Source organism: Coregonus lavaretus, assembly GCF_964263955.1.
Source record: "Coregonus lavaretus genome assembly, chromosome: 22".
Classification (NCBI taxonomy): domain Eukaryota; kingdom Metazoa; phylum Chordata; class Actinopteri; order Salmoniformes; family Salmonidae; genus Coregonus; species Coregonus lavaretus.
This window is the reverse complement of record NC_140009.1, coordinates 21,834,981-21,862,919: the sequence shown is the minus strand read 5'-3', so window position 1 is coordinate 21,862,919 and position 27,939 is coordinate 21,834,981. Positions and strand designations below refer to the sequence as shown.

The following is a 27,939-nucleotide window of genomic DNA, read 5'->3' as shown; positions in this document are numbered from 1 at the left end:
GGGGGACACAATTACAAGAATGATTTGAAACAAATAAATTAAATGTCAAATGGTTTAATTTGATTTCTGTATGAATCTCTTTTGTCAAACCAAACCACGACTGAATTGATTTGCTGAAATTGATGCCCTTGCACTGTCAATTGCTTATTTCAGAGTGGATACAAATGACATTTCCTGTGATTGTGTCAATCTGCCTCCCTCTCCATCCAGTCGTCGATGACAGCAGGAGTTGATGACGTCCAGCTCCCAGGATCAATATGGAGCCCCCTAAAAACTCTCACTTGCTTCGAGTTGTGCCACTAGCTAATATTTCGGTGACTGCTTATTCCTTGCTGTCCAAGATTGGTTGCCCGTAGTTGGAAGAAAACATAAGTTTTTGGTCTAAAATAAGACATTTCGGTGAAAATTAGACATGCTAGCTTTAGCGGCTAATCAGCTAACGGGGACTAGTGTGTGGCTAACTAACTTGCTAGCCAGCTCGCGAACTAGCGACTGCAATGGAACGCCCGATTTGGAAGTCGTCGTGTTTTGCTGCTGCGAGAAACACTTGTAATGATTCAACTGGGACGGAGAATATAGCTAATATTGATGTCTAAAACCAACCACTAAACACAGGGAACAGGTCTAATTTGCTGCTTACAGTACTTTATTTGCTGTTTAAGAATGTGGGATTGCTGCAAGCGGACCTCGAGAGCAACACACTGGTAACGTTAATACATTTCCCTACGATTCTGTGGATTAAAAGTAAAGCAAAATATTTGCTGTCGGAGATTAGGCGTCTTGCTTGGTGACCACGTTATCTGCTCTCACATTTCATTTACTGATTAGCTGCTACAAGTTATCAGTAACGTGTTGCATTGATTGCACCTTTGTCACAATCAATGAATTAAAAATGAGTGCTGGTATTAAATTCTAAAAGTTCTCTTAATTTCAGCTAATTCACCAACAAACCATGTCATGCACGGTGTGATTTATACATTTTTGTTGAGTTCATCTACCAATTAAATATCCTGGTTAGGCTAATCTTAATTGGATGTAAACAGCACAACTCATCTCTTCATGAATTTACAAATCATTATGGCATGCGTGAGATCAGAGGGGCATACTACAAAGCAAGATCAGTGAGTTAGCTATCCCAAAGGCCGACAGATGGCGATATTGAGTTGTTTCATTTTACCGTCGAAACACATTGTATTAGGGGTGTAACGATTCGTTTTAACAACGATTCGATTTGTATCACGATTCGTGGTTGTCGATACGAGTCAAGGACGATATTGGTTCATTTAGAACGATACGATCCGAAACGATTCAGTGACTTGAAATCGATTCAGTAACCTTTTAGCCAAAAATTCAACCAGTGTGACTGAAATAAATACCTGGATACTGGACAGTGCAGGTGAAGTTTCCTAGATTCCTGTTTCTTGTAAGGACCGCAATGGTGGCTTGATAATTTCTCGCTCGTCGGCTTCTCCTCTGTCGTCCGCCATGCTATGTTTTGTTGTCTTTGCGCCTTTGCGCTGCTGTTGGCGCGATGACGTCACGGATAGGCAGACTGAATCGAGTAATGTTTAAAGCCTTTATCATTAAAAGTGCTAAGAAAAAACATCCATATAAAGTCTGACGTGCTTAAATCCAATGGGTTATTTCCTATTATCGATACAATCGATTTATTACATTTTAAAACGATGTTAGATCGATATATGTTGTCCAAAAGGCCAACTCGCCGAGCACAGATCGATGTAGTTGGATCATAGGAATATAAATCGATACATCGATGTAGTAGATGGATCGTTACACCCCTACATTGTATGCAGCCGGCAATACATTCTTATCCCTAGTGGACCGGTTCATACCTAAAACATTCTCCATTCAGGTTGCATAGGCTTCAATTTCCTCCATATCTTTATTTAATGGGGATAAGTAAAAAATTAAAATAAATACTCCATAAAAAAGGGGCAAATATGCAGACTTTTCTTATGAAATACCATTTTCCAACACCATGCAAAAGTGGTTAAATGTTAATCTCGGATGGTGTGTATTGCATTCAGCCAATCGGGTTGAAACTATCAGACCAGGGGTTCTGTTTCTTTTACACCTGCTGGTTGTAGCTACATATGTTTGAGCAAAGATTATGGATATACTGACAAGATACATGTCTCTACGCCACAACAATGGGAGTCGTTGTCCACAAAGCAGCACGGCGTGCTGTCTAGCTCCCGCCTATCCTTTCTTTGGATTGGTGGATACATCTCATTACTGTAATCCTTTTTTGAATATTCGATGAATGTGTTTGAAGTCAAACGCCTGTATTCAGTGGATAGAGATGCTATGCTACTAGCCTCATGCCATGAACATGTTACTACCCTCAAAATGGAGATCTGAGAGCAGTAGGAAAGTAATCTGAAATGCGGTGGGAAAAAAGGAAGCGCATGAGAATGTTTCAACTTCATCAAGTGACTCCGTTTTAATAATGAAGCCAGCTCAGAACTCCCTTGATTCCTAACCTAACACCAAAGTTAGAGTACCCTCTTGTATCCTGACTATAATTGCATCTACTACTGCATAATAAATGTATAGACTTAGTCCAGCAAAATTTTAAAAAAGTATCCCCTTTACCTTTAGTTCTAAGTCAATGATTTTCAACCCGCTACACTCTCCCCCTCTTTAAATAGTGGCTCCTGCCATTACTCAGTAAGTCTGTAACTGAGCGGGTATGTTTGGTGTTCTGTATAGGTTTTGGTACTGGTATTGATATTGGCAACACTGCTGACATTGGAGTTTGGTATAAGGCATGGATGTTAGGTCTCCACACCTGATAGGTCGGCTGTCCAAGTGTGTCATAGGTTAGCATGCCCCTTGGTTTTTGGATCTGTTGGGATCTTCTGACATCCATCCCTTCCTCTACGCACTGCTGATCTGAATCAGTGAGGTCATTCATACATGAGGAACCATTGTGTTCAGTTTCGGGAGCGTCGTATCTCCTTTCAACATGATCCTCTCCCTTTGGCATTGACCCCATCCTCATTGTTTGGTTCTTCTAGGATCTCTGATTCCTGCTCCATGTTCTCATCCTGACTACTTTCTGTATCCTGAAAACGGGGATGAAATGCATAGGCCTGTTCTGTCAGTGATTTTGTCTGAGGTCTTGGGTGTTCTGTGCTTGCAACTGGGTTAACTCCTGGAGACCAGAAGTCTTCCTCCTCATCAGAGTTGCTGAAGTTTCATCCCCATCTCCTCCATGTTCTGTGTTTGATGTTATTTTTCTAGCAGGCGGTTTCCTCTCTTCCAAGGTCTCATGTTCCACAGGTAAGTCGTTCACTAACATCAGCATGTTGTGATGGAGCACTCTGATGCCCTTAGCACCATTCTCCCTTTTTACCTTGTAGACTGGTCCTTCCCCAATCTTCTCTACCCCCCTGTGTATGGCTGCCTCCCAGTAGGCCCGCAACTTGCCCGGTCCTCCTCTCTCTGACATATTCTTCACCAAGACTCTGTCTCCAGGTTGGAGGGCCACTGCCTTTGCACCATGGTCATAGTGTCTTTTGCTTTTAGCCGAGGACTTTTGACTGTTTTCAGATGCAACTCTGTAAGCTTCCTGCATTTTGTTGACCCAGTTCTGAGCATGGACTGGGTGTGACACCTGTTCATCAGTCTGATTGAGGCCAAACAACCGGTCAATGGGCAGGCGGGGTGGCTGGCCAAAGAAAAGGAAGTGTGGTGAGAAGTCTGTTGCTTCGTGACGAGTGCAGTTGTATGCATGTACGATATGAGGCAAGTGGTCTTTCCATTGAGATTTATTTTCTTCAGGAAGAGTGCATCAGTAGCAGCGTACGATTAATCTGTTCTACTGGGTTTCCCTGAGGATGATCTAGCTTTGTGCGGGAGTGGCCGACCCCTGCCAGCTCCTGAAGGCTTCCAAAGAGTTTGTTTTCAAATTCCCAGCCTTGATCGTGGTGGCGCCTCTGAGGATATCTGATTTTCTCTGCTGCTGTCTTTGCAGACTTGTTGCGGGTGGCGTAGGCCTGTGTAAACCTAGTGAAATTATCAACTAATACTAAGATGTCACGTGTCCTACTTATATCAGTACACTCGTAACAACTTAAGCATTACGAAATGTCTATTCGATCAAATACACGTCACGTAGCAAATAAGCCATTAATTGACCTCCATACAAAAACTCATTTCTTGGTGGGCGAAACGAAAAAAACACCACCTGCTGCATGGAGACAGATTTTCCGCTGAGTTGGGCCTCCCTCTTCCTCTCTGGTTTGTGTCTCGTCGGGGACAATTTTAGCATTTTAGCTAACCCTTTTCCTAACCTTAACCTAATTCTCCTATTCTGCCACGTTAATTATCCTAACCTGCTGCGTAAATTCTCCTAACCTTCTACGAAAAGTCACTTCTGCTAGTCAAAACTGGTAGACCCGCCCTGAGAACAGTCTTGGTTTCCACTAATGCGATACAGCGCTGCTTTAGGTTAGGGGTGAAAAAACCGACTGCTGCAACCTGATTGGCTGAACAAGATATACAACATCCGGGATTAGCATTTAGCCACTCTAGCATGGTGGTGGAAAATTGTGTTTCATAAGGAACACATATTTTACCATTTTCTTTCCTGTCTTCTTGCCATTAAATAAAGTTAAGGAGGAAATCGAAGCCTATGCAGCCTGAATTGAGAATGTATTGCCGGCTGCATATAATGCGTTTGGATGGTAAGATAAATTACTAAATATTGCCATCTGCCAGCCTTTGGGCTATAAGTTAGCCAGCTAACTTGCCTAAGTGTTCTGAAAAAACGTTTAATTTTTTCGAAAGATAAGCTTAAAATGGGCATGGTCTCATTGACTCAACAACCAAAAACACATCTAAGCTTTCTTAATGAACCAGAAAATCAATAGTTATTTCTGGTTGTTCATCAAAGTTAGCTGGCTAACCCATTGATCCTGCTTTGTAGTATACCCCTCTGCCATTGTGTGAGAAGGAAAATAGATTCCACATTATCTAATAGAAACTGCATTTACTGTTTAAGAGAAACCACACTCCTTACCCTTTCTCTGGTACCCCACCTAGGGCAAGTTCAGTCATGCAGCAATTCTTAGAGAATGCGGTTTAGCTGTGGTTGTTTTGAAGGTGCAATTAGGTTTAATTTATCTTGGTAGGTTTGGTTCTTGATGATCCCTGTTTGGATTCTACTGGGGTGACACTACAAGTTCAAAGGTACCCTGGAATGACAACCTGACCATCCTTCATGACTGTTAAAATTCTAATTATAGCTGGTAAACAATACTGAAACCAAAGCTTCTAACTGGGTGCAAGTCTCCTAAACCATAATTATGGACAGTCTGCCGATGCTTTCTTCCTTAGTCTCAGGAAATGCAGGCTTTCCTGTATAACACACATACAAATAAAGCAAGTGGGTCAGTGTTAAATTGACAGTTTTCAGTGTAGGATGAGTCCTGGCTGTGAGAGTACACTACATACATTAGATTTAGGTCAAACCAAACAAAAGGTGTAATTTGCGGAGCCTGAATGACGACTGTCTCTGGTCAAATTTATTCCTTAGCCTCCTCCTAGCTGGCTCTGCTGAAATGCAGCACAGAATTATTATTATCATGAGCAGCACTGTGGAATTTCACCATGTCTCCCTTCTCTAAATGCTTTCAGCTTTCAACTTAATGTGCAATGTGTCCAAGAACTTTGCTTCCAGCAAACAGAGTACAGTAACTAAATTGGAAAGGAATCTGCCGGGAACAGGAGTCTGAATATATTTAGGCAAGATTTCACATAGGGACTTAGGCCTCTCCATACAGTTTGGATGGTGCATACAATGAGGGGCTGTGCAAGATCATGAATATGAGTATTGCATGCCAAACTGGGGGGTTGTGGTGGCTCACTGACTGACTGACTGACAGACTGACAGACACCCCTCTGGCTGCTAAAAGCTCCAGCGCCTTGTTCCTGCCGTTGCCTTCATTTCTCCTCCGGGTTTTATTTTTGGCTACTGACCTTGACAGGAGCCTATCCTCTCCAGCTTCCTCCGGCCAAACACATCCCGTCTGCCTTCCACTACATCAGGAGTGTGCTGTTGAAAGATAATAGTGTCATCATTCTCTCTAGATTGTACTTTCTCTTCGGCAGGTTTTTCTTTGCTTTCTCTTCGGAGTGTTTTAACTTGTTTTGAAGTGTTGATGGATGAATAATAACTTTTGTGTCCTTTGATTTGCAGGTCTTTCTTTAAGAGGAAAGGAGGGAGAAGAGCAGTCACCAACTCTGTTTAAAGGAAGAGTGGTTTAAAACTAAAAAGAAAAGGATAGAACACAGACCCCTGTAAAACTCATTGCCTTCCATAGGCTACTGTGGCTAAACCAGTCGCAGGACAGACTCACTGTGTTTGAGTGTCTGTCTGTACCGGGAGGGCCCTCATGCCTCCACCAACCATGCAGTGAGGGTGAGCTGGCAGTGTGCCCCCTCTCACCATGCTGGCTCTGGGCCTAGAAGAGGGGAGAGGTGGACAGGGCCAGGCTACTGTGGCCTGGCAGGCACCCTCCTCAGGGAGGCCTCTAACCCAGGACCCAGGGAGGCCTCTAACCCAGGGCCCAGGGAGGCCTCTAACCCAGGACCCAGGGAGGCCTCTAACCCAGGACCCAGGGAGGCCTCTAACCCAGGACCCAGGGAGGCCTCTAACCCAGGACCCAGGGAGGCCTCTAACCCAGGACCCAGGGAGGCCTCTAACCCAGGACCCAGGGAGGCCTCTAACCCAGGACCCAGGGAGGCCTCTAACCCACAAACCAGGCCTCAACATCAAGCAGAAGATCTCTCAGTGGGAAGGCCTCTGTCAACCAGACAGCGGTGGGAAGGCTGATAGGGTCAAAGTGCTTGCACCAGTTGCATCCCGATCTCTTTCGGAGGATGTCCAGGGTAACGGAGTATGTAGTGACAGTAGGATAGGCGGACCTCACGGCAAAGCCAACCTCTCTAAAGCCAAAAGCCTGGGTTTAGATTTCAGGGAAAACCTACAAGCACGGGGCATACACACAGGCGTCAGCAGAAAGTCGGATCCCCCTCAGAATCACTCCTGTTTCAGTAAGACTTCAACTGCAATATCAGAGTCCAAGCCATTTACAGCACCTTCGCAAACTCTTACAACATACACTACAAACATCTTCCAAGTAGAAAGGATCATCACCACCAATGGCGAACTGAAGGTGGGTGGTGTGTTGGAAGTTAAGTTGACCAAACCCCTACCTCTGTCAGTGGATGACCATGGTGAGAGCCTGCCCCCAGGGAATTTCTACACCTCAAGGGGCTTCTGGCGGAGGCTGGAGGGAAATGAGTTGTTCTGGGAGAAGGGAAAAAATACCTCAGCAGAGCCTCAGAGTGCTGTTGGTCCAGTGCCTCACCCGCCACTGAAACCACAACGGACGTTTCAGTATCAAGGAGCAGACAGCACCCCAGCACAATGGGTCCAATGGGATAGCAGGACTCCATCTGCCAACCAATCCAACACCAAGAGCAATGGCATAACCCACCCACCTAGCTTCCCACCACCCCTGTGTCCTGTCAGCCGTGGCAATGGGTTTTCCAGACACAAAAATAGCAGGTAAGATCATGATACTGACACCACTAGGCTAAATCTAAAAGGTCAGTGGGTGTGAGTTATGCCAGAGTAGAATAGAGAAGGTCTTTAATTTGCCATTTTAAACATAGAAAAGTGTTGGCATTTTCCTTTCGTAATGGCTTTAGTCAAAGGAAACCTGGTTGTTTGAAATACAAAACAAGTTAACAATTACTTGGGGTGAAAGTATTTCTCTGTCGTAAGCTATTGTGCTCTCTCATACAGTGTCCTTAGTTCTAAATGTAGCATTGTTTTATATTAAGTCTGAAAGAAGGAGAATGAGAGTGTTTTAGAGGCACAGTTTGCATGAGAGAAGGGTCAGAGTCTAGCATTTGGGCGGCCTCCAGGTCTGATGTCACATGATCTTTGGCAGCATTGCAGACTATTGTCTGGATATGGCCTACTTCCACAGCAGCCAACGGTCCAGGGGTCACATTTCGTTGTTTTAACACACGCAAACAAAACACACACAACATAACACAACACACACTGGCCTTGATTGTTGTATTCCACTAACGTAGTCTCTTTATGAGGGCAATTCCATACGAGCACACAGTAAGGTTTCAAATGACACCAATATTGGCTTTGTAACATCTACAGACTCATTGTTGTAGTGTCTTTAACAAAGGCCTGGGTAAGGCCTAAATGCCACAAATTTCCCAACTTTAATCAGTTATTCTCAATCAGTCTATTAGGTCTACTCTTGTATCTCTTTCCTGCTCTCTCTTGCTCACACTCTCCATATTGACCTTAGCTATTATCCACGTGTTCAATATATTTTTCTCTAAGCTCTCCTTGCTTCTATTTTACACACTTTTTCTCAGCTTTACTTCCTCCCGGACTCGCCTTCCTACGGTCTTTATCATCTTCACTATCAACTTGCGAAAACCCTTCCAATGCCGAGACCCTTTGGCTGAACATAAGAGGACAATACCATGCTGACTGGCCCCATCTCATGTCCCCTCTCCCTCCCTCTTCACAGGAAGTCATTTGAGTTTGAGGATGTGGTGCGGTTGACAGAGCAGCAGGGAAGTGAGGCCAAGCGCTCTGGCCTATACCACGCCTTCTCTGACGACAACATTTATGAGGACATTATCTGTGAGTTCCTCCCTCGACACAAACCGAAAAAAGACACTTCACCAGGGTTTTTTCTGCATAGAAAAGTTTAGGGTTTTTTAGCATATTTTCTTCTGGGATAAAAAAAAGCTTAAATGACTAAAACCAGATATATTATATGTAGAAAAGATAATGGTTCTATACATTTTTAAATAGGATCATCTTTGAGAACTAACAATCACCAAAATAGAAGCTATAAAGTACTCCTGTAGCTCAGTTGGTAGAGCATGGCGCTTGCAACGCCAGGGTTGTGGGTTCGATTCCCACGGGGGGCCAGTATGAAAAATGTATGCACTCACAAAAAAAACGAAATTCTACAAATTTTGCCATGAGGCGGAGAGAACATTTAGTAGTTATACAGCAAAAAAGAGCGTCTGCTAAATTTTAAAAATGATGCATTCAGGAGTATTTTTGTCATGACGTGGGGTCCCCATTGATTTTGTTATAATGTTTGAGTCAGTCAGATAGCATAAGAACACAGCATAAGCCATGGCAAAATTTGTAGAATTGCAGGAAATTATCTTAGACAGCAAAATGTTGTCTTCGCGGCCAAGAGGAGGGCCTTTAACATTTTCGGTCAGTGGGCATGGCCAATGGCGTGCCCCACCCACCACCTAAGCTCCCATTTTGATCCAGAAAAACCCTGACTTCACTTAGGCAGCCTTAAGGCGTCCGCATGCTTCCCAGCTGAAACAGTTTGGTAGTTCGTGCATATACAGTGGGGAAAAAAAGTATTTAGTCAGCCACCAATTGTGCAAGTTCTCCCACTTAAAAAGATGAGAGAGGCCTGTAATTTTCATCATAGGTACACGTCAACTATGACAGACAAAATGAGAAAAAAAATCCAGAAAATCACATTGTAGGATTTTTTATGAATTAATTTGCAAATTATGGTGGAAAATAAGTATTTGGTCAATAACAAAAGTTTCTCAATACTTTGTTATATACCCTTTGTTGGCAATGACACAGGTCAAACGTTTTCTGTAAGTCTTCACAAGGTTTTCAACACACTGTTGATGGTATTTTGGCCCATTCCTCCATGCAGATCTCCTCTATAGCAGTGATGTTTTGGGGCTGTCGCTGGGCAACACGGACTTTCAACTCCCTCCAAAGATTTTCTATGGGGTTGAGATCTGGAGACTGGCTAGGTCACTCCAGGACCTTGAAATGCTTCTTACGAAGCCACTCCTTCGTTGCCCAGGCGGTGTGTTTGGGATCATTGTCATGCTGAAAGACCCAGCCACGTTTCATCTTCAATGCCCTTGCTGATGGAAGGAGGTTTTCACTCAAAATCTCACGATACATGGCCCCATTCATTCTTTCCTTTACACGGATCAGTCGTCCTGGTCCCTTTGCAGAAAAACAGCCCCAAAGCATGATGTTTCCACCCCCATGCTTCACAGTAGGTATGGTGTTCTTTGGATGCAACTCAGCATTCTTTGTCCTCCAAACACGACGAGTTGAGTTTTTACCAAAAAGTTATATTTTGGTTTCATCTGACCATATGACATTCTCCCAATCCTCTTCTGGATCATCCAAATGCACTCTAGCAAACTTCAGACGGGCCTGGACATGTACTGGCTTAAGCAGGGGGACACGTCTCGCACTGCAGGATTTGAGTCCCTGGCGGCGTAGTGTGTTACTGATGGTCGGCTTTGTTACTTGGGTCCCAGCTCTCTGCAGGTCATTCACTAGGTCCCCCGTGTGGTTCTGGGATTTTTGCTCACCGTTCTTGTGATCATTTTGACCCCACAGTGTGAGATCTTGCGTGGAGCCCCAGATCGAGGGAGATTATCAGTGGTCTTGTATGTCTTCCATTTCCTAATAATTGCTCCCACAGTTGATTTTCTTCAAACCAAGCTGCTTACCTATTGCAGATTCAGTCTTCCCAGCCTGGTGCAGGTCTACAATTTTGTTTCTGGGGTCCTTTGACAGCTCTTTGGTCTTGGCCATAGTGGAGTTTGGAGTGTGACTGTTTGAGGTTGTGGACAGGTGTCTTTTATACTGATAACAAGTTCAAACAGGTGCCATTAATACAGGTAACGAGTGGAGGACAGAGGAGCCTCTTAAAGAAGAAGTTACAGGTCTGTGAGAGCCAGAAATCTTGCTTGTTTGTAGGTGACCAAATACTTATTTTCCACCATAATTTGCAAATAAATTCATTAAAAATCCTACAATGTGATTTTCTGGATTTTTTTCTTCTAAATTTGTCTGTCATAGTTGACGTGTACATATGATGAAAATTACAGGCCTCTCTCATCTTTTTAAGTGGGAGAACTTGTACAATTGGTGGCTGACTAAATACTTTTTTTCCCCACTGTATTATGACGACATTTTGTGAAATGTTTGTTTGTTTTGGACTTTGGCTGTTCACAAAAAACAAATCTGGAGGCAAGTCGAAGTTCGGAGCTGAAGTCTACGACCTTTCGTCAGTCATTGGTCAACATTAGGGATTCTTCAATAAAGTCTTTGTTGTCATTCAACGAGAGACGAGAGCATGGAGAGGTCAGCGATAGCCAGACTTGTAAAATGGGCTAAGGAACAGAAGTTGTGTTTTGGAGAAATGCCATCAGTGCATGCTCTGTAAGCAATGCAGTGGATGAAGGCGGGGCAAGAGTGTGGTGAACGGATAGATGTGATTATAGACAGCGAGGAAGCAGGAGAAGAGCCGAGTGTAGTGGGAAGATGGATGTTGAGGAAGAATGGCGTCAGACATGATAAAGAAGAATCTGGACCAGTAGGAGTGACATTTTGGGAGAAAGTGGACCCTTGCCTTTTGGCAGATCCATTTGTGGTTTCAGGGTGGGTGAGAAAGGAGTTGGGTGTAGTTGAATTAGTGAAGGTAACCGGTAGTGGACTTGTGATATTTGTTTGTGTTACTTCTGACCAGAGGGAGAAGGCGCTTCGTGTCACGCAACTTGGGTCAAGATCTGTTTCTTGCTTTGCTCTTAGGAATAGGGCACGATTGAAAGGAGTGATTTCTGTGGTAGCATTAAGTGTGAAGTTGGAGCAATTGAAGTTGAAAATTCCTGGTGTTTGTGATGCCCGCTGTTTGGTGCAACAGAGGAGTCATTGTCAGTCCTTTTGAGTCTACGAGACAAAGTAATGTTAGGATATATCAGTTATCCTGTTAGCGCAATGGTCCAGAATCCACTGCGCTGTTTCAGGTGCAACATTTGTGGTCATGTTGCAGCAGTGTGTAGGAGGAAGATTCCAAGATGTGGGAAGTGTGCAGGAGGGCAAGGGACAGAGGATTGTGTAGTTTTGGTGGATAAAGTTGTGTGTGTCAATTGTAGGGGTGCTCATGTTGCTGGGGATCGGAAGTGTCTGGTGCGAGAGAGGCAGATTGTAGTGGTCAGAGTAGTGCAGAGGGTGTCATATGCTGAGGCAGTGAAGAAAATGGAGGAGGATGGGTCAAGGGTGAGGGATCCTGAGAGGATCCCAGTGAGCAGTAGATTTGTGCCAGTACAGAGGGATGGAGTAACGAGTGAGTTATGCTTCAGTAAGGTTGGCATCTTAGCGTTCATAGCAATGGTTATCAACTGTACCACAGAAATGGAAAGTAAATCACAGAAAATAGATGTTGTGGTGGAAGCTGCAGAGAAGTATTTGGGTATACAAGATTATACTTCAGAAGAGTTACAGGGTGTGTTGAGGGGTGGTGTCCTGTCCTCCCAGGCTGTTGGCATGAGCAGGAGCAGATAGGGTCAAAGTAGTAGAATGGGGTAGTGGGTTTTTAATGAGTGTAGGTGGCAACTGCAGAGAAGTACCTGGGTGTATGAGATTTTACTGCAGAAGAGTTAATGGGGTGGTGATTTATATTTTTATGAAATAGTGGTATATAGGTGTAGGGTTAGTTGGTGGTGCAATTTATTTATATATTTTTCCTTTTAGGAACAGGAATAATTAAATGTATGTAGGTAGGCCATGACTGGCCTCACACGTTAGTACAGTAGTTGGCGGTATCGTGACGTGACTTTCATTATTGTGATGACTATTATTTATCGAATAATTACCTACTATGTTTAACTGTTACTAGATTAAATTAATCATGTAACAATTAACTCATTAGGAACTTGGGGCACCACGGGAAAAGTTGTTTAACATGTTACCGTTTCCCGAATTAACTAAAGATATCTCGTCATTTAACATTTATTAATAATTTACCTCATATCAGTCTCATTCTGAAAGTCGTAGACTCGAAGTCTTCACGAACCCGGGTCTTACTGATCATTCCGTACCACACAAATTGATTTAATTATTTATTTACTAACTAATTAAAATGATAACACAAGATACAAACACGTACACAGTATAGGTAGGGATTAGAAACGTAATACAATGAAAACGGGTCCCTAGCGGACTAACACAATATGACACTTATTACAAAAGATGGCAAGTTAAAGAGAGAGAGAGAAAACACTTGGATACACATGGACCTACACTCACAGTAATCTTAATACCTTGCCCCGAACTGCCACCCGTTTGGTAAGAAGTAATGCATGTATTTACGTGTTGGAGGTATTCGTCGTGTATCTCTGTTGGACCCAGGCCTTCGTGGGAGGGGGTCGATTGGACCATCTCTTTCGGATGGCCTTCTAGATGTAAGGCTCAGATTGTCCACAAGAGGTCACAATGTCCTTCTTCTTAGATGTCTGTTTACTTTCACTCGTTCTGGAAGTGGTCTTCTGAGTACAGCTAATCAGCCGTGTTGATGATCCCATGTGGGGTGATGAGAGCAGTGTAGTAGACGATGGTTTGAAGAGAGTAACAGGATGGTCCCACTTAAATTCACCTTCTTAGATACAGTACTTAGAACAGCTACTCAGCCGTAACATTGATTGTTAGTGGAGGCAACTTTGTCGTCTTCACCTCGTGTTGATTTTCAGGGTCGGGACCAATATGGACCTCGCTGCAGCATGAGGACCGTCTGATCTGATCATTCTTAACTCAATCTTTTATGCACTCTGGTAAAGAGGGGCGTTTCCGTCATACTGACACGCTCTCTGAGCTCCCTCAGGCATGGCTAGTTACGAGGCAAAAGTATTATCATCACTATGATCTTGTTAGAAAGCTAAAATCACATTCCTATCTTCACGAAAACATTGTCTTCCTCCTTGATATTTTCTACACAAGGTAAAGGATGTAACCCTGATATCCACAGTGTAAAAGCTCTTCAAGTCACAGTGTTTTCGTTATAATGCCTTTATTCAATTTTTAATGACATCACAAAATAGGCATTAATTTTCCATATTCCATTTCTCATCATTCCCAACATTTGGATGTTGAAATATATTGTCCCAATGTTCATTGTTGAATGTTGAAGTTTTTGGGCGGCAAAAAGTATCTGAAACAAAGGCATTCCTTTCACCATACTAGAGGGTCAGAGAGAGATTCTCCTCCTCTCTAATTTATGTCAGTGTTAAGGTGTCAAGACCGGCACAGCCCCCCCCCCCCCCCCCCCCCCCCCCCCCGTGGGTAAGAGGGTCTGGTTGTTGTCGGCCATTTGCCAAGCTGATGTGAGGCCTTTGATCCTCACCCAGGGAGAGTCATGACAGCGGTGTATGCACCTTTTAACTTGGATGCGATCTGCCAACCCAGTCCCAAAGAAGAAGAACAAGAGACTACTCGTTTTCGTGCAAATGTTTTCATTGAAAAATACTGCACCAAACATCAGTCGCGGAATTTTACATCTAAGATCTCTTCGGCAAAAACGTCAAAATTAATGACCGATTTCTTGAGTTATCTTAGATTAATTCTGACTGGCGTCTCAAAATGGACAAACAGTACTATTGCCACTTATTTCTATTTTTTTCAAGCGAAGGTCTTTTTAAGGGCGTATTCGAGCACACTCGTTCGGCTAGGCGCCAGCCAAACTGAAGCATGCTGACGCCTTTAGTCGCCTTACAATCTCAGGAACCATCATATAGGAGCCTTTCTTTTCTTATTTCCCCATTCGTAACAACTGATAAAGAAAAGTGTGGGATATAGATTGTCTCCACACTGTCACCTGTCAAGTCTCTTTCTGATCAGTGGTGGATGTGAGGAAAAAGAAAAGCAGCCATTTAAGACCTTTTTGACTTAGTCATGGACTATTAGCAAATATCTACTGTATGTATACTGTGTATGTCATCTGTCTCCATCACCTTTGACCCTGGCCAGCTGGACCCCTGACCAGAGACAACCCATATGAGGATGTCAAGCAGTCTCCTACTATGTGTCTCCCCATCGGGCGTCCCCGACCCTGGACCATGGCACAGAGACCGAACCCTCGCACCCCAAAGGTAGTAATGGCAGCTGTTACAGGAGATGTGAAACAGTTGGTATGATATTTAAAAAAAAACATGCTTTAATCTTTCATTAACACCTTGTCTCCTCTGTCGCAGCTCCCTCCCAAGCCTCTCACGTTGCGGGTGGAGAGGAAGGAGTCACCTACAGAAGCGCCCCCTAGACCTGCCTTACCCAAGCGACCCACAACCACCCATAAAACACACAGACTGCCTCAGGTAAACGCACACAAGCATTTCATAAAGTTGAAACTTTACTGATGGCCCTATCCAATCTAAACCAAACTGGTGCCCATTACAAAACAACCTTTGTCAGTGCAACAAGGAAGTGTGCTTGAATCACATTTATTTGATTGGACACCATTTTTGGACTAGTTTAAGTGGCCAGACATAGCCAGAAATGTCAACATCAATGTGATGATATATCACATGAATGTGATTTATTTGTATCTGATAAATATACCTGTGTGTGCGCGTGCGTGGTTTCCGTGACGCAGTATGTCAACAGGATTCATGTGATCTTTGACACCAAGCGAGGGAAGAAGAGAGTGAAGAGCCAGGGAGGTTCAGCTCGAGGTATGACAATTATTACCCTTCAACTTGTCTACAAGATGTAGATAAAGTGCATTCTGTAAAGACCCAGCGTTTTGAGATACGTTACATCACTGGTACAAATACAGTACAAAGACTGTCTGTCTCCTATAATGTCTCTTTCTTTCATCCCTTTATTACACTCACTCACTGACACACACACACACACACACACACACACACAACAGAGGAGACCAGTGGAACTGAGAGTGACCCAGAGGACAACACTAAAGGTACTACTATAGCATTGACCTGTGAAATTCCACTCCCAAATAAATGTTTGGCAGACGTTTTTTGAATGTTGAGATCAGTCAATGTCCCACGCCGTCTACAGTTGTGTAGATCCATTCATTTTCCATTCACATTTGTTCACATTCCATTGTCATTTAATCAAAGCGAGATATATGATCCTGTTCCCAACCAGATTCACTCATTAGGTATTTTGAAAAATTGTCACTGTCTCCACCAGGAGGGTCCAGGCGCTCAGTCTATGTCCAGTCCACGCTAAAGCGGAGGCCAGGCTACCGCACCCTGGAGAAGGACCTGATCCAGCTCCAGCAACAGCAGCTCTTCCAGTTCTTTGTGGTGGTGTCACTCAGAAAGAGTTTCTCAGGAAACACCTACTCCCCTGAGATCACGCAACAGTTTCCCAACAAGGTTATTGTCAATTGAAACCAATTGAAGCCAACCTCTTTCAGGTGGGGGGGGGCAACAGAGCTAGGTGGATAGACCCACTTACACAATTTGTATAGGGGAAACACTGCTTGATTTACCATGGATGGGCTCAGCTCGAAGGAAACCCCAGAATTTTTATTTTTTTAGTTGCCATTGTACTATTGTCTCTTGTTTCTGTTTTGCTGGCCAGGGGGTAAATTTAGTCGCTCTATATCTTTATCCTTTCTTAACGGCTATAGTTTGAGAAGTCTTCTTGTCACTCCCGTGAAGCAGAAGACCGGCTGAAGGCCATTCCCAAGTTCTGCTTCCCAGACTCTCAGGACTGGCGGCCTTCTGGAGACCTGCACAGGTAAGCTGCTGTCACATTCACATTATGGTCACAGTATGTAGCAGTGGTGTTACAATAAGGCTATTCATGTAATATAAATATTCATATAACCACTTAATATGAGCATTGAAACAGGTAAAACATTTCAAAAGTAGCTACGTTTTTGTAATTATCACTGTGCTAAAATTAAGTTAATGTATGATGATATAAGAATTAAGTCCAAGATATGGCAAATGAAAGGGAGATTTATCTAGTGATTCAGACAAAGAAGAACATGATTGCAGTTCATATGACATGCTTATTTTTTTCCCCGCAGGGAGACTGCACTAGAACACTGCTGAACTCTACCACATTGTGTATCCCTGTCCTATTGTCTATCCTTCTATCTGTCTTTGTAGTGAAACCTTCTCTTTTGTCTTGACGGGAGAGGATGGCAGCCGGTGGTTTTGTTACTGTCGTAAGATCCTGGTGAGTGTGTGTGTATGAGTCATTACGTTGTGTGTGTGTGTGTGAGGACTTGGCAGTAAAGTGCTTACTCAACATTTCTAAGGGATATACTCCATCTGAGTCAGAGGCTGTAAAACCTCTAAATCAATGACCCAAACTAAACAGAATTTCCCATTTGTCCACATGTTAAATCCATGCCTGTACATTTAATGTTAGATTTGTGTGTTTTAAATGCATTGCAGTATTGTTTAATATGACTATTTTATGGTCTGGACTGAGTTTCTGTTACCCCTGGAATGCCAGTGTTGATATAGCATTGCAATAACATTGTTGATACTGAATGCTAGAGTTGGTTTTCATGCCTATTTCTGTGTTGATTTGTGCCCTTTAGCCAAGCGGAAAGGGGAAAAGACTGCCTGAAGTTCACTGTATTGTAAGCAGGCTGGGCTGCTTCAACCTGTTTGCTAAGGTAACCAGCAGTCTGATTAAACTCTTCATAAAATTAAGCAATGAGGCCTGAGGAGGTGTGGTACAGTGGGGGAAAAAGTATTTAGTCAGCCACCAATTGTGCAAGTTCTCCCACTTAAAAAGATGAGAGAGGCCTGTAATTTTCATCATAGGTACACGTCAACTATGACAGACAAAATGAGAAAGAAAATTCCAGAAAATCACATTGTAGGATTTTTAATGAATTTATTTGCAAATTATGGTGGAAAATAAGTATTTGGTCAATAACAAAAGTTTCTCAATACTTTGTTATATACCCTTTGTTGGCAATGACACAGGTCAAACGTTTTCTGTAAGTCTTCACAAGGTTTTCACACATTGTTGCTGGTATTTTGGCCCATTCCTCCATGCAGATCTCCTCTAGAGCAGTGATGTTTTGGGGCTGTCGCTGGGCAACACGGACTTTCAACTCCCTCCAAAGATTTTCTATGGGGTTGAGATCTGGAGACTGGCTAGGCCACTCCAGGACCTTGAAATGCTTCTTACGAAGCCACTCCTTCGTTGCCCGGGCGGTGTGTTTGGGATCATTGTCATGCTGAAAGACCCAGCCACGTTTCATCTTCAATGCCCTTGCTGATGGAAGGAGGTTTTCACTCAAAATCTCACGATACATGGCCCCATTCATTCTTTCCTTTACACGGATCAGTCGTCCTGGTCCCTTTGCAGAAAAACAGCCCCAAAGCATGATGTTTCCACCCTCATGCTTCACAGTAGGTATGGTATTCTTTGGATGCAACTCAGCATTCTTTGTCCTCCAAACACGACGAGTTGAGTTTTTACCAAAAAGTTCTATTTTGGTTTCATCTGACCATATGACATTCTCCCAATCCTCTTCTGGATCATCCAAATGCACTCTAGCAAACTTCAGACGGGCCTGGACATGTACTGGCTTAAGCAGGGGGACACGTCTGGCACTGCAGGATTTGAGTCCCTGGCGGCGTAGTGTGTTACTGATGGTAGGCTTTGTTACTTTGGTCCCAGCTCTCTGCAGGTCATTCACTAGGTCCCCCCGTGTGGTTCTGGGATTTTTGCTCACCGTTCTTGTGATCATTTTGACCCCACGGGGTGAGATCTTGTGTGGAGCCCCAGATCGAGGGAGATTATCAGTGGTCTTGTATGTCTTCCATTTCCTAATAATTGCTCCCACAGTTGATTTCTTCAAACCAAGCTGCTTACCTACTGCAGATTCAGTCTTCCCAGCCTGGTGCAGGTCTACAATTTTGTTTCTGGTGTCCTTTGACAGCTCTTTGGTCTTGGCCATAGTGGAGTTTGGAGTGTGACTGTTTGAGGTTGTGGACAGGTGTCTTTTATACTGATAACAAGTTCAAACAGGTGCCATTAATACAGGTAACGAGTGGAGGACAGAGGAGCCTCTTAAAGAAGAAGTTACAGGTCAGGTGAGAGCCAGAAATCTTGCTTGTTTGTAGGTGACCAAATACTTATTTTCCACCATAATTTGCAAATAAATTCATAAAAAATCCTACAATGTGATTTTCTGGAATTTTTTTCTTCTCAATTTGTCTGTCATAGTTGACGTGTACCTATGATGAAAATTATAGGCCTCTCTCATCTTTTTAAGTGGGAGAACTTGCACAATAGGTGGCTGACTAAATACTTTTTTCCCCCACTGTATATGGCTGTTCTTATGCACGGCGCGACGCTGAGTGCCTGGATACAGCCATTAGCCTTGGTATATTGGCCATATACAGTGCATTCGTAAAGTATTCAGACCCCTTCCCCTTTTCCACATTTTGTTACGTTACAGCCTTATTGTAAAACAATTCCTCATAATTATACGCACAATACCTCATAATGACAAAGCAAAAACAGGTTCTTTAGACATTTTTGCAAATGTATAAAAAATACAAAAACTGAAATACCTTATTTACATAAGTATTCAGACCCTTTGCTATGAGACTCGAAATTGAGCTCAGGTGCATCCTGTTTCCATTGATCATCCTTGAGGTGTTTCTACAACTTGATTGTAGTCCACCTGTGGTAAATTCAATTGATTGGACATGATTTGGAAAGGCACACACCTGTCTATATAAGGTCCCACAGTTGACAGTGCATGTCGGAGCAAAAACCAAGCCATGAGGTCGAAGGAATTGTCCATAGAACTCTGAGACAGGATTGTGTCAAGGCACAGACCTTGGAAAGGGTACCAAAAAAATTCTGCAGCATTGAAGGTCCCCAAGAACACAGTGGCCTCCACCACTAAGACTCTTCCTAGAGCTGGCTGCCCAGCCAAACTGAGAAATCGGGGGAGAAGGGCCTTGGTCAGGGAGGTGACCAAGAACCCGATGGTCACTCTGACAGAGCTACAGAGTTCCTCTGTGGAGATGGGAGAACCTTCCAGAAGGACAACCATCTTTGCAGCACTCCACCAATCAGGCCTTTATGGTAAAGTGGCCAGATGGAAGCCACTCCTCAGTAAAAGGCACATGACATCCCGCTTGGAGTATGCTAAAAGGCACCTAAAGGACTCTCAGACCATGAGAAACAAGATTCTCTGGTCTGATGAAACCAAGATTGAACTCTTTGGCCTCAATGCCAAGAGTTTCGCCTGGAGGAAACCTGGCACCATCCCTACAGTGAAGCATGGTGTTGGCAGCATCATGCTGTGGGGAGGTTTTTCAGCGGCAGGGACTGGGAGATTAGTCAGGATCAAGGGAAAGATTAATGGAGCAAAGTACAGAGAGATCCTTGATGGAAACCTGCTCCAGAGCGCTCAGGACCTCAGACTGGGGTGAAGGTTCACCTTCCAACAGGACAACGACCCTGAGCACACAGCCACGACAACACATGACTGGCTTCGGGACAAGTCTCTGAATGTCCTTGAGTGGCCCAGCCAGAGCCCGGACTTGAACCCAATCAAATATCTCTGGAGAGACCCCATCCAACTTGACATAGCTTGAGATGATCTGCAAATAAGAATGGGAGAATCTCCCCAAATACAGGTGTGCCAAGCTTGTAGTGTCATACCCAAGAAGACTCGAGGCTGTAATCGCTGCCAAAGGTGCTTCAACAAAGTACTGAGTAAAGGGTCTGAATACTTATCTAAATGTGATATTTCCGATAAAAAATAAAAATAAAAATACTGTTTTTACTTTGTCATTATGGGGTATTGTGTGTAGATTGATGAGGGGGGAAAAAACAATTTAATCAATTTTAGAATAAGTCTGTAACGTAACAAAATGTGAAAAAGGTCAAGGGGTCTGAATACTTTCCAAATGCACTGTAGCACAAACCCCTGAGGTTCCTTATTGCTATTATAAACTGGTTACCAACGTAATTAAAACCAATATAAAGTTATTTTTTTGTCATACTCGTGGTATTGGCTTTCAGCCAATCAGCATTCAGGGTTCAAACCAGTTCATAAAATACATTTTAGCCTGCTTGTACACATAGATTCAAAGGGTTCAAACTAAAGTCTGTGAAAATGTCCTAGCTAATCAGAAGGGTGTGTTTTGAGGATAATTGATATACTTTAGGATGTGTTATTATGTACCACCCATTTTCGAGTCGGTGCAGGCAAGAGAGACAGGTGTAAATAAAAGGTTTGTTCATAGACAATGAAGCAAGCAGCTAGTATGTTATGTAGTCTTGGTGTAGTCCCTTGTTGATACTTCTTTGTGTTTAGGGGTGTAGTTATGGAGTTATATACTGTAGGCTTGTCACGATACCAACATTTTACAAACGATACGATACCAGGCCAAGTATCATGATACCACAGATACCACAGTGGAAAAAAATCTGTGGCCTAGCATCCTGTTCAACCCATCCCCAGGACACTTGTTCACGCTTTCTAAACGTTCTCCAAAAACCTCACTGAAATTCACACATTGAATTTAACTTCACACTGTTCAGTGTATACTGTAATAGAATACTGCATAGATTGACTGATTTGCACATATTTGGAAAGGCCTACCTGTGATTTGGCTGGAGGAATGGGAGGAAGGAATATACATGCATAATGATCTGCATGTGATTTTGTCAGTAAGGGGAAAAACACTGTATGAAACCTTTAGTCTTCAGTTAACACAGACACACACACACACACACTCTGTCTCCCTCGCTCTCACACACATACACACACTGCTCCCAACTTTTAAAACGTTAGGCACAAAACAGAATTTAAGGAGCACCAGAAAGAAAGATTTTTGATATAGTTTAGGTTTACTTTAGGCCTATATGAATCCTACCTTTTGAAGCACATCTCATGAGTAGCAGACCCTTTTCCTTTCTTCCTGGGGCAAATAAAATTTGCCTGAACCTACTGTCAAGTTACCAGGTTGTTAGCTAGCTAGGTAACATGACTGAACAACGTTGTTCGTTATCAAACCAATAATTAGCGACCCTGGATTAGTTTAAAACGGCCCGTGACATGGTTTGTGAAATTATATAATATGCCGATAGAAAGAAAAAAGGTATCTCTGGTAATATGGGTCATTCTTTTAACGGTTTAGGCTAGAGACCAGTTGTTTTCTTTGATGTAAAGCTGCAAGCATGCCTGTCACAAAGCAGTGTTCCATTTTCCCTCTCTGACACTCAGAGGCTGCATGACCGTGAACTTGCTAGTCTACTTAGACTGGTCTGTGCTCTTGGTTATAACAGGTGATGAAATGATACAATGTGTTAACTTTGCACGCTGCTCCAATGTTACAAATGTAACAACAGAAGACTCGTCTGGGTCTGCATCCCCGCTTGCTATCACTGCTAAATTATATATTTTTTAAACTGACGGCGGAATAGACGCGCATGAAGAGCGGACAGAGAGAAGCAGGTGAGTGAGGGCTGGTAGGGGATGTAGCTGGCTGATTACAGCTGCCACACATGATATGCACATGAAAGTGAAGTGGCTATTATTGGACCTGCACATACAAGACTAGTGGCTGTTGCTTCAATTCAACTGAAATTATAAACAGGTTCTTTAGAAAAAGTCAGTAGTATAATATGAAATGTTGCTACGATATTCTAAAATGTTGGCTTCATAAGTATCATGACGTTTTGGTAATGGTATACCATGCAACACTAATATATTGTGTGTCTGTGTGCGTGTATGTTTTCAGATCTTGGAGGAGGTAGAGAGGCGCAGGGAGATCTGTCCAGCCCTAGTGTCCCCCTTCATGCGTAGCGTCATGGAGGCTCCTTTTCCCGCCCCTGGATGCACCATCACACTCAAGAGCTTCCTCCCAGGCTCAGGAAATGAGGTGACACAATCACACAACTAAGAGGACCTCTAGGACTCTATGTAAAGAGTAACTACAGGGGGAGATAGGGCAAAAGTCTGTCCTCTCCTCGACGACTCCTCTCCTCCGTCCCCCGGAAACTGAAAAGTGGTCTTATGTAGGAGAGTGTCAATTTATGAATAGGCGAACAGAGGAGTGTCTTCCTCTTCTCGATAGCCTCCTCCCGCCAAGGAAGCACAAGTGTATCCTCCCAGCGGCTAGCGTGTAAGTGTTTTAAAATCCGCAACACCCCCTTTTAATTAGCAGCTGTTTTCTCGAAGGAGAAAAGCATGCACACATTTAAAAATGATACACTACTTATCCTTTTATCTATTAAATGTCTTGCACAACTAGCTACATTTATTTTCCCTACTTTACACATTTATTTTGAGATTCCACCCCTGTAAACATAATTTGCATGATTTGCTAGTAGAGGAGAGTCCCATTTCATACAAGCGCATTTGCTTTCACGTTTCCTCTCCTCCCCTCCTCTCCTCGATTACATTTGACTTTTCAAAAGTAGGCAAGAATTTGAGCAAAACAAATTAAGAATCTCCCAGGGAGTTAGGAGAAGTAAAAAGAGGAAGTGACACCTTTTAGTTAAGTTCCTACCTGGCTCTTTATTGCAGACACTATGTCAACAATATCTGCAATTTCTCTGCCCAGCAATCAACTGTTGTTGTAAGAGTTGTGTTTGGTCAAATAACTGAGCAATAGCCAACCTGTTTGTGTGTGTGTGTGTGTGTGTGTGTGTGTGTGTGTGTGTGTGTGTGATCAGGTGCTGACGCTGTACCGGCCGGTAGACTCAAGGCTGGAGCACGTGGACTTTGAGAGCCTGCTGCAGTGCCTGAGTGTTGGGAGACTCCTACAGGTGTTTGCCTCTCTACTACTGGAGAGGAGGGTCATCTTCATTGCTGACAAACTCAGGTAAGGAGTTTCCTCTAGTACACACAGGTTCACTGTCATCTCCAGCTCGGCTTGGGAGACAATGGAAGGGCAGGAACAGCATAGCACTGGTCCGGGGTGGAATGTATTGTGTGCTTTGCTCTTCTGTTGGTCGATGTGAAAGTACATAGTGTAGTCTTAGTGAACAGACCGTATGGACTCCATATATTTGACATGCCTTGTCTGTAAAGTGGGTGCCTCTTCTCAGGAATGTAACATCTCTTCATCCGTCTCTCCTCTCTTCAGCGTTCTGTCTCGTTGTGGCCATGCCGCGCTGGCGCTGCTCTACCCGTTCACCTGGCAGCATACATTTGTGCCCGTGCTGCCCGCTAGCATGCTGGACATTAGCTGCTCTCCCACTCCCTTCCTCATGGGGGCGCTGGCGCCCTGCCTGCCTGAGCTTCTGGAGCTGCCCATAGAGGAGGTCAGTGACAAAGGTCACCATCTGATTCCCAGTGGCTAGTCACTAGATGGCTAGGCTACAAAGGACAATATTTTCTATTTCGTCAGAATTGACGAGCAAGTATCTGACTGATTTAGTTCCTTGATAAAGGGTTAGGGTTATTTCAAATTCTGTCGTGCACAGTTTATCAGACTTAAAAGGTAGACTCAGCGATATGACGTAGATGCAGAAAGTAAACAGCATAGGGGGTCAATTTCCACAACAACTAAGAGCGTTTAAGCCCGAGGTTCAACTTCTCTGCTGTTAGTGGTCCTATGGCTACCACGCTGTAACAGCGTGACGTTAGCGAACCCTTGCACATGCGCAGATACTGTGGGTGACTGTGTGAGAGCAAAGTGTTGCATCTCGCTCATCTCAATATCTGCGGTGCTGCTCATGGCAATGTCATTTCTCTGAGTCTACCTTTAATAAAGTATTTTAGTGCCACCTAATGGTAATTCTATGAACGTCATTACAGTAGGACTAACAAAAAACTGTGCAGTATCAATCTGCAAACAATTACTAACAGTTAATGGTAGAAAGTCTCTGATGTATAATGTAAAGCCTAATACATTTGACCTGTGTTCATTTTGTCATTGATATTTTAAAGGTTCTGTCTCTGTTTTGCATTCTAGGTGCTTATTGTGGATTTATGCACGGACAAGTTTGTCAAACAGGTGTGTATACTGGCTGTTGTATTTAATTGCAACTCATGAAAGATAGGTGTGGTTCCAAAACACAAGTGAATAGGACATGAGGAACACTTTGTCTGTGCATGTCTGCGTTCCATCCTTGACCTGGGATTGTCTTTTGAAGTGACAATGTTGAATATTAATGCAACTTGATGATTTCATACAACACATACCAGAGCTTGACTTTATCTTGGATGTAATCCAAGTTCACATAGTGAGAGTATTGAATAGTAGTAGCTATGGAATTTTGCTTCTTTCTCACTCAGAGATCCTATTGGGCTGCTGATATTGATGGCTAGTTTCTATGACAACCATTTTTAATGCATAGGTCAGGGATGGGCAACTTTGATTGGGTGGAGGCCACAAAAAATCGGAACTCATCATGAGGGGCCGCAGTGGCTCGCAGGTCTGCATACCCACATATGCAGTCAGAGCCGGCCCTAGCCTTTTGTGGGCCCTAAGCAACATTTTGTTAGACTAACTTACCCAATCTAAAAATGTTTAGCTGACATGGGCTAATTGTGTTATAGTCAGTGACTGACATAACAAGAGAAAAACAGCTGATGCACAACCAAATTTATATTTTGCACCTTGTGTATTCTACTATTCTAACTCTCAACAGTAATCCCCCACAAAAAAAATTATGTTTTTGCAGGCCGCCAGTTGCCCATCCCTGGCATAGGTGAATATACGGGTAGCCAGCTGCCTTGTTTCACATCAGTAGTAGGCCATCTCTTGCATGATGCGAGTTGCCCTGGGCTCTCCTGTTAACTACTCCTTGTTTCCAAGCTTGGTGATGAGGACTGTATCTTGCCAAGTAAGCTTCAGGCTGCACTGCTGCAGATCCTGGAGGAGAGAGAGCAGATACTGCGGCAAGATGAAGGAGACTGCACAGGAGGTTTGAACAGCAATCTATTACTACATATCCATCTTGAAAACAGCCTCGCAGCCGAAACGTTGAAAAAACAATGACTCCTTTCAGTCCCCTTGTCTCTCTGTCCCCTTGTCTCTCTGTCCATGTGTTGGATATAGGGTAATTGTATAGAAAGCCAATTCTTGAAGCATTCTTCACTCGCCTCTCCATTTTAACACCATCTACTTTAAGTAACTGTCCCCCTCCCTCCTATCTGTCCTTCAGGTAGCGTAGCCTAGGGCGGCAGGTCAGTAACCAAAAGGGCTGGTTCGAATACCTGAGCCGTCAAGATGACGTGTTCTTGTGCAAGGCACTTAACCCTAATTTGCTCCAGGGGCGCCGTACTACTATGGTTGACCCAGTAAAACATCACAGTTCACTGCACCTATCAGGTGTATGTGACAATAAAACATGTATTCCCTGCAGGCCAGCAGTGTGGGCTGAGCTCCCTGGTGTCGGAGGCCTTTGTGCATTTCTTTGTGGAGCTGGTGGGCCACTACTCCCTCCACATTGGCGAGAGCAGCGCCAGCCGGACTCGGGAGCTGCAGAGGGAGAGCTTCCGCAAGTCCCACCCCTCCCGCGGGGCCCGCCAGTTCCTGCAGCTCTTCATGGACACACAGATGTTCGCCGGCTTCATCCACGACAAGGAGCTGCGCAAGGGAGGGGGCAAAGGTCAGGGAGGGGCCTATCAGTGGCCCTGTTGTTGGAATATTTTGAGAATGCATTCTTCCTTCCTCTAAGTAATCACCTCTTATCTGACATGACAGTCTGGGCTGGTAAAAGCAGTTCATAAACACCTAAATGTATTTCCTTGCGTGCCTTGTACTATGCTGTTTTCTCCCCCTCCCACAGGGCTTTTTGAATTTAGAGCTGCAGAATATCTGGCCTCAAACCCTGAATCTAGCGGGTTCCTCAAGGGACTCAAAGGACTCGGTTAGTAGTGCTCCATTCATAACATTAAATTCAACAAATACCATTTTTACTGTGAGGTAAATAATTTTGTCAATTTTATTTTCAGGGATGAAATTCCTATTGAAGAAGTGACAATGTCAGCACTCTGGTTGAAAATGCTTCTGTAGGAGAAGATCAGGATCTTCCGCCGGATTGGCCAAGACACGTGTGCATATGATGTCACAGCTATAGATATGTACTTGAATCGACCAGAACATAATGGTGTTTGGCACATAGGTCCACAGTCTTAGATATAAGGCTCGGGTTGAGACACGACCATTCTCTTTGTATTGCCCTAAAAGCACTCCATGCTGGAGTGAAGTGCAATTGTAATTGGAGGAAAACTGGAAATGTGCATTTATGTGCAAACAAGCTTCGATGAAGACTTGACATAGCAGAAGAAAGGCAGGAGGAAACATTTCAGCTACAAGACCTGCTTTTAACTTAAGCAAATGCCATCATAAACTAACCCATGCCGTTTTCTGTCTTTTGCTCTTCATTTTTTTAAATGTTTGGTTTTAGCCAAGTGTTTTGAGTGTTTGCTCTCAGTATTATGGATAAAGTTATTTCTAAGTTTAGTTTTGAACTTGTGTCTAGCATGTCTAGTTGGAGAAAAATAAGGTAGGCTACTCTTGTTACCCTTCAGCACTCTGTTACAAAACAATGTAAGAATAATTGTATTGTGTGCATGATTGTTATTTTAAAAATGACATTACATGTTTTTAAACTGAGGTTAATGTATGTTGTCCCTGACATTTTGTTGTCCTTGACAAATGTTCCAAATAATGTTTGGATCATTAAGATAATGCATTATATTCACATTTCTAACCGATTTTTAATAGCTCAATTCTGTATAGCTCATTCTGTAACAAAATATTTTGTTTACAATTTTTAGCTACTATTATGCATTGTTTTGAATTGTGAACTTAATGTGAGATTGTATGAGCCTGTTAGAATACCCTAGTAATTTGATATGACAGGTGAAAGCTCTTCACAAAGTTTGATAAAAACATTTGATGTTCCCATGTGGGTTTAGAAAGCCATAAACAGAGACCAGAAACTAGTCACACCTCAATCCTATTGACTGAAGTTGTGTACTTTTGAACTAATTGTAAAATGTGTGTGTATATATATATATATATATATATATAACTCAGCAAAAAAAGAAACGTCCTCTCACTGTCAACTGCGTTTATTTT

The 27,939-nt window shown here is 43.3% G+C and overlaps 1 protein-coding gene across 1 annotated transcript; it reads left to right on the top strand.

Annotated features, from left to right (window-relative positions):
- Window positions 1–200: 200 nt before the first annotated feature.
- LOC311150360 (DENN domain-containing protein 2C-like) lies at window positions 201–27,815 on the top strand. The gene is made up of 19 exons (XM_084187777.1): window positions 201–704; window positions 6,227–7,600; window positions 8,598–8,713; window positions 14,894–15,015; window positions 15,118–15,237; window positions 15,516–15,594; window positions 15,798–15,842; window positions 16,079–16,266; window positions 16,524–16,633; window positions 17,011–17,080; window positions 17,451–17,528; window positions 22,639–22,779; window positions 23,576–23,724; window positions 23,989–24,166; window positions 24,820–24,861; window positions 25,666–25,774; window positions 26,216–26,461; window positions 26,642–26,722; window positions 26,808–27,815. The coding sequence occupies exons 2-19, from the start codon at window positions 6,477–6,479 to the stop codon at window positions 26,831–26,833; spliced, it is 3,024 nt and encodes a 1,007-aa protein (XP_084043903.1). The 5' UTR covers window positions 201–704; window positions 6,227–6,476; the 3' UTR covers window positions 26,834–27,815.
- Window positions 27,816–27,939: the final 124 nt, after the last annotated feature.